Source organism: Nematolebias whitei, chromosome 4, assembly GCF_014905685.2.
Source record: "Nematolebias whitei isolate Nwh7 chromosome 4, NemWhi1, whole genome shotgun sequence".
In the NCBI taxonomy this organism is placed as follows: Eukaryota; Metazoa; Chordata; class Actinopteri; order Cyprinodontiformes; family Rivulidae; genus Nematolebias; species Nematolebias whitei.
Genome location: NC_056501.1, coordinates 47,400,862 through 47,410,325, shown reverse-complemented (window position 1 = coordinate 47,410,325; position 9,464 = coordinate 47,400,862). Strand labels below are relative to the sequence as shown.

At 44.6% G+C, this 9,464-nt stretch overlaps 1 protein-coding gene across 1 annotated transcript; it reads right to left on the bottom strand.

Moving 5' to 3' along the window:
• Nucleotides 1-1,599: 1,599 nt before the first annotated feature.
• Nucleotides 1,600-6,850, bottom strand: LOC119408310 (protein NLRC3-like). The gene is made up of 3 exons (XM_037675109.1): nucleotides 6,819-6,850; nucleotides 3,552-3,769; nucleotides 1,600-3,437 (listed from the first exon to the last, which is right to left on the bottom strand). The coding sequence occupies exons 1-3, from the start codon at nucleotides 6,848-6,850 to the stop codon at nucleotides 1,600-1,602; spliced, it is 2,088 nt and encodes a 695-aa protein (XP_037531037.1).
• Nucleotides 6,851-9,464: the final 2,614 nt, after the last annotated feature.

Genomic DNA, 9,464 nt, shown 5'->3' with positions numbered 1-9,464 from the left:
AACAGGCTTGCAACTAAAAGATAAAGGTTAGTAGATGCAGGGGGAAAAAGACTAATTGGGGAAATGAATCTGTGGGAATCAGATTCAGGGGTAAGGATAAGTCCGTGATACAGAATGAGCTTGACCTTTAATCCGTGATCCAAAAAACAGTCAGAAGGGAAAGGCAGAGTTCATACCGTGAAGTCAGTTGTTCAGCAGAAGTATCCAGTACGTGATCCAAAAAGAGAGTCAAAAAACAAGAGCATGAGTCGGTACCTGATCAGATGAGCAAAAGCAGACGAGGGCTGAGGCAAAAACGTGGTCGTGGTCAAGGCAAGGGTCATGAACGTGATGAGTCAATCAATGGAATGCTGGAAAGTCTACTGCTGATGAGACAGGATAGAGAATCTGGCCCAGACTGAGAGGAATGAGTGAGCTTAAGTACTGACTGGACCAGGTGGTGGAGCTGTGGGATAATGAGCGGTGACAGGTGACATGAGTTGAGTGATTACTGAGTGTGCAGCATGACAGAGGAGCTGACAGAGAGCAGAGCTATGACAGCGACCACTACCTCTTTGTTAGTCTGTGCTTTCCTGATGTCCGATTCCAAACATTAAATAAAGTCCATAGCGTTGCGACCCCTTCAAAACACACACTTTGATATGGTGACAAAAACCCTCGACTTTCTAAGACATACAGTGCATCCAGAAAATGTTCACAGCGTTTCACTTTTTCCACATTTTGTTATGCTACAGCCTTATTCTAAATAGTATTCATCTTTTTCACCAAAATTCTACAAACAATACCCCATTATGACAGTGAAAAAAAGATTTATTGAGATTTTTGCAGATTTATTAAAAAATAGAAAACTAAGAAACAACAGTTATGTTAAGCATTCACAGCCTTTGCCATGAAACTCAAAATTGAGCTCAGATCCAGTGTTCCCTCTAAGCTATGCGCCTGTGCAATCTGTGCACTGCTTGCACCTTCTCTGCGCACAACAAAATCTATGCTGCGCAGTTGCAAACTGGCCACAAGGAGTTTCAGCGCTGATGTGCGAACTAAGTTCAAAGAAGCTACAAGCAACCGTGAAATCTTGTACTTTTCCAAGCTTCGTTATTGCATATTTCATCGCATACCGAGGAATAATATTTGGCGTTGTGGATTCATCACAGAAGTTTACGGTTGTACGACGTCAAACAAAGGTGGTAAATTAGCTAATCCCACGACTTGTAGCCGTTTTTATCATGGTAAGTGTTAGCAAACAGTTGTGCTCAGTGTAAATCTGGATGGTCAGAGGAAACATTTACAAGCAGTGGTGAGACCAGCTATGTTGTATGGTCTGGAGACAGAGACATTGGCAAAAAGACAGGAGAAAGAACTGGAAGTGGCAGAAATGAAGATGTTGAGGTTCTCCTTAGGAGTGACAAGGATGGATAAGATTAGGAATGAGATCATCAGAGGTACAGCACAGGTTGAACAACTGGGAGATAAAGTTAGAGAGGTTTGATGATCTCAGACATTAACTGTGACAAAAAAGTTAAATAAATACCTTGGAAATATTTAAAAGTTTTCGCAGCACTGTACACTAACTGATGACAGAAATGAACACATCTGGACTCACCGAAACTTTCTGCAGTTCCTCACAACTGGAATCAGTCTCCATCGTCCCTCCTTTGATGCATTGTACTTCTTCAGGTCCAACTCATCCAGAACCTCCTCTGACATCTGCAGCATGTAGGCCAGAGCTGAACATTGGATCTCTGAGAGTTTCTTCTCTGATCTGTTCTCTGATTTCAGGAACTCTTGGATCTCTTGATAAACTGAGAGGTCTTTCATCTCCGTCAAGCAGTGGAAGACATTGATGCTTCTGTCTGGAGAAATATTACTGTTCCTAGAAAACATGATTCCATCGCTGGTCTTGTTCTGTTGAACATAGAGGTTCATCTCCTTTAGATTGCTGATGACTCTCTGAATGGTTCTTGGACTGTGCTCTGTCTGACCCAGAAGACCTCCTAAGAGTCTCTGGTTGGACTCAACAGAGAGGCCATGAAGAAACCGGACAAATAGGTCCAGGTGGCCATTTTGACTGAGGAAGGATTTCTCCAAGACTCTGATCAGGAAGTCATCCAGAGATGAGTAACTGTACTCCTCCCTCAGTAATCTTTCAATCACCTCCATGCTCTTGCTGGTGTAACAGTGGAACATGTAGACTGCAGCCAAAAACTCCTGAATGCTCAGATGAACAAAGCAGTAGACTGGTTTCTGGAAGATCACACACTCTCTTCTGAAGATCTTTGTACAAACTCCTGAGTACACCAAGGCCTCTGTGACATCCAGACCACACTGCTCCAGGTCTTCTTGGTAGAACATGATGTTTCCTTCCTCCAGATGTTCAAACGCCAGCCTCCCCAGCTTCAGAAGGACTTCCCGGTCAGTCTCTGTCTGCTTCTGTGGACTGGTCTCAGCTCCTTCATGGTACTTGTTCTTCTTCCTGGTTGTCTGAACCAGCAGGAAGTGTGAGTACATGTCAGTCATGGTCTTGGGCAGCTCTCCTCTCTGCTCTATGGCCAACATGTGGTCCAGAACTGTAGCAGTGATCCAGCTGAAGACTGGGATTCCACACATGACGTGGAGGCTCCTGGAGGTCTTGATGTGGGAGATGATTTTGCTGGACAGCTTTTCATCACTGAACCTCCTCCTGAAGTACTCATCCTTCTGGGCGTCAGTGAAGCCTCGTACTTCTGTTAGCCTGTCCACACCTGAAGGAGGGATCTGACTGGCTGCTGCAGGTCTGGAAGTGATCCAGACCAGAGCCGAGGGCAGCAGGTTCCCCTTGATGAGGTTTGTCAGTAGCACATTGAGCGAGGACTTCTGTGTGACCTCAGAAAGCAGCTGACTGTTGGTGAAATCCAGGTGGAGTCTGCTTTCATCCAGGCCGTCAAAGATGAAGAGAAGTTTCCAGACAGCCAGCTTCTCTGCTGGGACCTTCTGTAATGTTGGATGAAAAACATGGAGCAGTGTGAGAAGACTGTGCTGCTCATCTCTGATCAAGTTCAGCTCCCTGAACGAAAGCACAACCACTGCGCTCACATCTTGGTTCTCCAAGCCCTCAGCCCAGTCCAGAGTGAACTTCTGCACTGAGAAGGTTTTTCCAACGCCAGCGATGCCGTTGGTCAGAACTACTCTGATAGATCCATGTTGCTCAGGTAAGGCTTTAAAGATGTCCTGGCATCTGATTGGAGTCTCATGGAGGCTCCTTTTAGAAGCTGTCTCCAGCTGCCTCACCTCATGTTGGGTATTAACCTCTTCACTCTGTCCCTCTGTGATGTAGAGCTCAGTGTAGATACTGTTGAGGAGGGTTCTACTTCCTGTTTCATCACTTCCTTCAGTCACATGTTCACATCTCCTCCTCAGACAGATTCGATGTTCCTCTAAGACCTCCTGGAGACCAACATCTGATGAAAAATGTGACACAGAGCAGTTGGTTAAATATGAAGGATTTTAAATCTTCATTCTCTGACTCAACAATGTGTCTGTATTAAAACAACACATTCACAGAAATGTTTTACCTTGGACACAAATGCTCTGACTGGCTGTCTCAAGTCCAGTTCTGGAGCTTTTTCCACACTGGGTAGAGGAGGAGGGTCCTGATGAAGCAGGCTGTCCCCAGCACGGTCCACAGAACCTGTGTCCAGAGCTGGTAGAGACTGGATCCTTCAGGACATCCAGACACAAAGAACAGCAGGACAGCTTCTCCTCCTCACAAACACCACTCCTCCTCCTCCGTCTGTGAAGACATTAACTGATGAAGAAGTGGAACAACAGGAAGTAATAATAAGATCAGTTCAAATATTTATGGCTGCTGCTTTTTTTCACTGAATAAAAAAATATTTAACTTTCTCCAACACCTTGAGCTTTTGATAATCAGATAAAAACACAGTTTAGTAGTGATGGGCTGTTTGAAGCTGAAGCTGAAGCTGTGGTGCATGTATAAAAACTAACAAAAAAAGATTGGTTGGTTTTTTAATTATCTCTCAGATCTGAGGCAACGTGTTCAACCCAATGGTACTTTGTCCAGCTAGTTAATGGTCAATAATGGTGCAACACAAGGCTCAGTTTTAGGATCCTCTCTTTTTACAATTTATATAAATATCCATCCATCCATCCATCCATTTTCTTCTGCTTATCTGGGGTCGGGTCACAACTTAAGTAGGGAGGCCCAGACTTCCCTCTCCCCAGCCACTTGGGCCAGCTCCTCCGGGGGAATCCCGAGGTGTTCCCAGGCCAGCCGAGAAACATAGTCCCTCCAGCGTGTCCTGGGTCTTCCTCTGGGTCTCCTCCCTGTGGGACGTGTCCGGAACACCTCACCAGGGAGGCATCCAGGAGGCATCCTAACCAGATGCCCGAGCCCCCTCAACTGGCTCCTCTCGATGTGGAGAAGCAGCGGCTCTACTCTGAGTCCCTCCCGGATGATCGAGCTCCTCACTCTATCTCTAAGGGAGAGCCCAGACACCCTGCGGAGAAAGCTCATTTCGGCCGCTTGTATCCGAGATCTTGTTCTTTCTGTCACAACCCTAAGCTCATGACCATAGATGAGGGTAGGAACGTAGATTGATCGGTAAATTGAGAGCTTCACCTTTTGAATCAGCTCTCTCTTCACCACGACAGACCTGTACAGTGCCCACTTCACTGCAGACAATGCACCTATCCAACTTTCAATCTCATGTTCCATTTTTCCCTCATTCGTGAACAAGACCCCAAGATACTTGAACTCCTCCACTTGGGGTAGGACCTCCTCCCTGACCTGGAGAGGGCACTCTACCCTTTTTTGGCTCAAGACCATGGCTTTGGATTTGGAGGAACTGATCTTCATCCCGGCTGTGTCACACTCGGCTGCGAACCACTCCAGCGAAAGCTGTAGATCATGATCTGATGAAGCCAATAGGACCACATCATCTGCAAAAAGCAGAGACACAATCCTAAGGCCACCAAAACGGATCCCCTCAACATCTTGGCTGCACCTAGAAATTCTGTCCATAAAAGTTATGAACAGAATCAGTGACAAAGGCCAACCTTGGTGGAGTCCAACTCTCACCGGGAACAAGCCCGACTTACTGCCGGCAATGCAGACCAGGCTCTGACACCAGTCATACAGGGACCTAACAGCCATTATCAAGGGGCCCAGTACCTCATACGCCCCGAGTACTCCCCACAGGGTTCCCCACAGGGTTCCCCACAGGGTTCCCCACAGGGTTCCCCGAGGGACGCGGTCGAATGCCTTCTCCAAGTCCACAAAGCACATGTAGACCGGTTGGGAAAACTTCCACGCACCCTCCAGGACCCTGCTGAGAGTGTATAGCTGGTCCAGTGTTCCACGACCAGGACGAAAACTGCACTGCTCCTCCTGAATCCGAGGTTTGACTATCCGATGGACCCTCCTCTCCAGAACCCCCGAATAGACCTTACCAGGAAGGCTTAAGAGCGTGATCCCCCTGTAGTTGGAACACACCCTACGGTCCCCCTTTTTGAATAGGGGGACCACCACCCTGGTCTGCCAATCCAGGGGAACTTCCCCTGATGTTCACGCAATATTGCAGAGTCGTGTAAGCCAACACAACCCTACAACATCCAGAGCCTTAAGGAACTCCGGGCGAACCTCATCCACCCCGGAGGCCCTGCCACCGAGGAGCTTTTTAACCACCTCGGTGACCTCAGCACCAGAGATTGGAAGGCCCGACCCAGAGTCCCCAGGTACCGCTTCCTCAGTTATTTTTATATATTTATATTTATATAAATAATGTAGTTCAAAACATTCCTGACGCCTCCTTGCATCTCTATGCTGACAATACTGTTATTGCCAAGCTAACACAGTTGTCAAGGTTTTCCACCTTCTACAGTCTATATTTGACATCATTCAGACCTATTCCACCTCAAACTGATGCTAAATGCTGACAAAAACCAAAGGGATGTTGTTTTCAAACAGAAAGTCAGTGCCAGCAACTCTTCCTCCTATCTCATCCATGCATGCCGTTCCTATTGAGTTTGTGAATTCTTACAAATACTTGGGAATTTTAGTAGATGCGCATTTCTCTTTTAAGACACATATTGAAAGCTTGACAAATAAACTGAAGTTAAAACTGAGTTTCTTTTTCAGATAGATCTTGCTTAACTCTGAATGCCAGAAAACACCTTGTAACTGCTACTTTCCTACCGACCATTGACTATGGTGACATTTACATGAATGCCCCTGCCAGCTCCTTGCAGATGTTGGATGCTGTCTACCATGGTGCACTAAGATTCATAACTGGTTGTAATATCATACCCATCACTGCACACTGTACTCATTGGTCAGTTGGTCATCCCCTTCTATTCTCTTTATACCTGCGGACCAGTTGCTTCTCACAGTTCCAGGAACTCGTCTTAAGCGCAGGGGTGACAGGGCCTTCTCTGTCGCAGGCCCAAGACTTTGGAACGAGCTATTTCTTCTTGTCAGACAGGCCCCCTTCTTCTCGGTTTTCAAATCCCCCTTAAAAACTTAACTACTATTCCGTAGCGTTCAACAGTAGATGATCTGTGTTTGAACCTGTATGCTTCACACAGGTTAGTCGTTATATTTATTATCTGCAACGATTTTGTGTCTATATTCTGATTTTACTCCATTTTGTATATTGCTTTGTGCGTTGCCTGTTTTCTGTTTGTACAGCACTTTGGTTGGCCTTGTCGCTGTTTTAAGTGCTCTATAAATAAAATGGTATGGTATGGTATGGTATCATTATCTACACGTAGGCTCTCACACTGGTTCGTTTTTATCTATAAATCACTTCTTGGTCTGCTACCTTCTTATATTGTACAGAATGTCCTCCGGCATGTTACTTCATCTGCAGTTACAGCATGCGCTCTCAGGCCTTCATTACCTGAAGCGTCCCCTCAGTGAGGACTGAACTCTGAAAAAAGACCTTTTCCTACTCAGCTCCTGTAACCTGGAACAACTTGCAAGGACATCTGAAGCTGTTCACTTAGATTTCTTTAAGGGATTTTAAACGTTTGCTAATGAAAAACCTAAGCAAATATGTTCTTGTTTTTAGTATTTTACTTTGTTTTATATGGCATCATGATTTGACTGTGTTTATAACTTTTTAAACTTGAATTAATTGCTTTTTGTTGAATTATTGTTGTATGTACTTTATAACTGTCTAAAACAGGTCTCTCTTGAAATGAGTCCTCGTGACTCATTGAGACTAACCTGTATAAATAAAGGCTGAATGAAAACAAAAAGTTAGAATGTGATCTCACAGTAAACATAAACTAGTTCATTACATGAAGTCACGGAGGCTGGAAGCTTAAAGCACAAGTGTCATTCCAAATTGATAATTTGGAATTAAGAATTTGATTGATTGACAAATTGATATTGTGTTCTGAATTAGATGTCATGTTTTAAAAATCTGTGTTTACAAATGTCAAAAAGTCACAAGCAAAGGGTATCATGCCATACTGCATGTTTTAACGTTTATTCATGAAAAGTATTCATCCATCGAATAGCCATAACTTAATTCTGTCACCCACAAAAATAAATATTCAAAGCAGCACAATGAGCCCGATATCAGACAGAAATGTCTCAGGATTTTAACCAACAGCTGTCAGCTCTGTCAGCTAACAACTGCGATGAAGGGTTCATGTCATGCTGGGATTTCAAGCTGATCTTTATATTTTTGGCCACAAGATGTCACCAGAGAGGACAGAGTTGAAAATCTTTGAGTCATGAACCTTTTTTGAAAGAAGCTTCAGTGCTTCAGAAAAGCTTCATTTGACCATCATTAGAATTTACCCATTCAATAACATATTGTATAATATTATATTGTATAAAATACATTTTGTTAAACTAAGACCAAGAACCAACCCTTTTTGGAGTCCTTGGAGGGGATACTACTGGAGAGTGCCCCTCCTGGGGGCTCCCTTGTTCTGCTGGGGGACTTCAACGCTCACGTGGGCAATGACAGTGAGATCTGAAGAGGTGCGGTTGGGGAAAACACCCCCCCCCCCCCGATCTGAACACGAGTGGTGTTCTGTTATTGGACTTCTGTGCTCATCATGGATTATCCATAACGAACACCATGTTCAAGCATAAGGGTGTCCATATGTGCTCTTGGCACCAGGACACCCTTAGGCCGCACTTCAATGATTGACTTTGTTGTCGTCTCATCTGATCTGCGGCCACATGTCTTGGACACTTGGATGAAGGGAGGGGCGGAGCTGTCCACTGACCACTACCTGGTGGTGAGTTGGCTCCGGTGGTGGGGGAGGATGCCGGTCAAACTTGGCAGGCCCAAACGTATCGTGAGGGTCCACTGGGAACATCTGGCAGAGCTTTAAATTCCATTTCCGGGAGAACTTAGAACACGTTCCGGGGGAATTGGTGGGGGACATTGAGTTCGAGTGGGCCATGTTCCATGTCTCCATTGTCGAGGCAGCTTATTGGAGCTGTGGCCACAAGGCCAGAGAGTCAGAGATTCTTTATTGTCATTCGCACCTCATGTGGTACATCTGGTGGAGCGAAATTATGTACACAGGGTCCCAGTTACATCCAACAATAAAATGTATGTACAATGGAGAAGCCTACAGCAGAAACTGCTCCTCACCCAAAAGTCTCAATAAACCAGAAAAGATCACTAGATTTGTCACGTCGCTTTTTTGAGAAATAGTCACTAAACGGGTCTAAAAACTCACTAAATATAGCAACAAAATCGCTAAGTTGGTAACTCTGTGAGTGTTCCACAATACGCCACCTCTGCTGCCAGTCACACGTGTTCATTCAGTCATGCAGGGAAGCAGTCAACTTATCAAACATATCGTGATATTTGGAATTTTTGATTATACAGAGGGAAAAATTATTGTACAAACAGTAATTATCAGACATCTGGCAACACTGGTTTGGATGTCCTGCCCCTCCTTATGCAGGACAAAGGGGGGCAAAATTTGGGACTGTCCCACCCAAATCAGAACGCTTGACAACACAGGTGAAGTTTTAATGCTAGAAAGTTCCTGGAGAAACTTTGACGGGGACTGTCACGATGCGGCCATTTTAAAAGTTTGATTTGGCAGTACTGTGTGGGGTTCACTCTCAGCTACCAGTACACCACATTTCAACTCAATATGGCAACAACAACAACAACAACAACAACAACAACAACAACAAAAATCAATAAGTTATTTTCATTTTTTCTTTTAAGGTGGCCATCTTGGATTTGGATTCAGTATGTGATGGGGAACATTCTGAGTTATAACCACACCAAATTTCAACTCTATATTTGTAAAAAAAAATAGCTGAGTTAAAGCGGTTTAAATTTAGCTTTGGTGGCCATCTTGAAATTTTTTTTTGAATTCAGCATTTATTGGGCATTGCTCCCAGCTACCGCCACACCAAATTTCAGCTCAATGTACAGGTCCTTCTCAAAAAATTAGCATATTGTGATAAAGGTCATTAT

Coding starts and splice junctions, on each gene's coding strand:
- LOC119408310 (XM_037675109.1), bottom strand. CDS start 6,850: ATGCCGGAGGACATTCTGTACAATATAAGAAG. Junction 3,770..6,818: donor ATTCTGTACAATATAAGAAG/GTAGCAGACCAA, acceptor ATGTCTTCACAG/ACGGAGGAGGAGGAGTGGTG. Junction 3,438..3,551: donor TCAGAGCATTTGTGTCCAAG/GTAAAACATTTC, acceptor ATTTTTCATCAG/ATGTTGGTCTCCAGGAGGTC.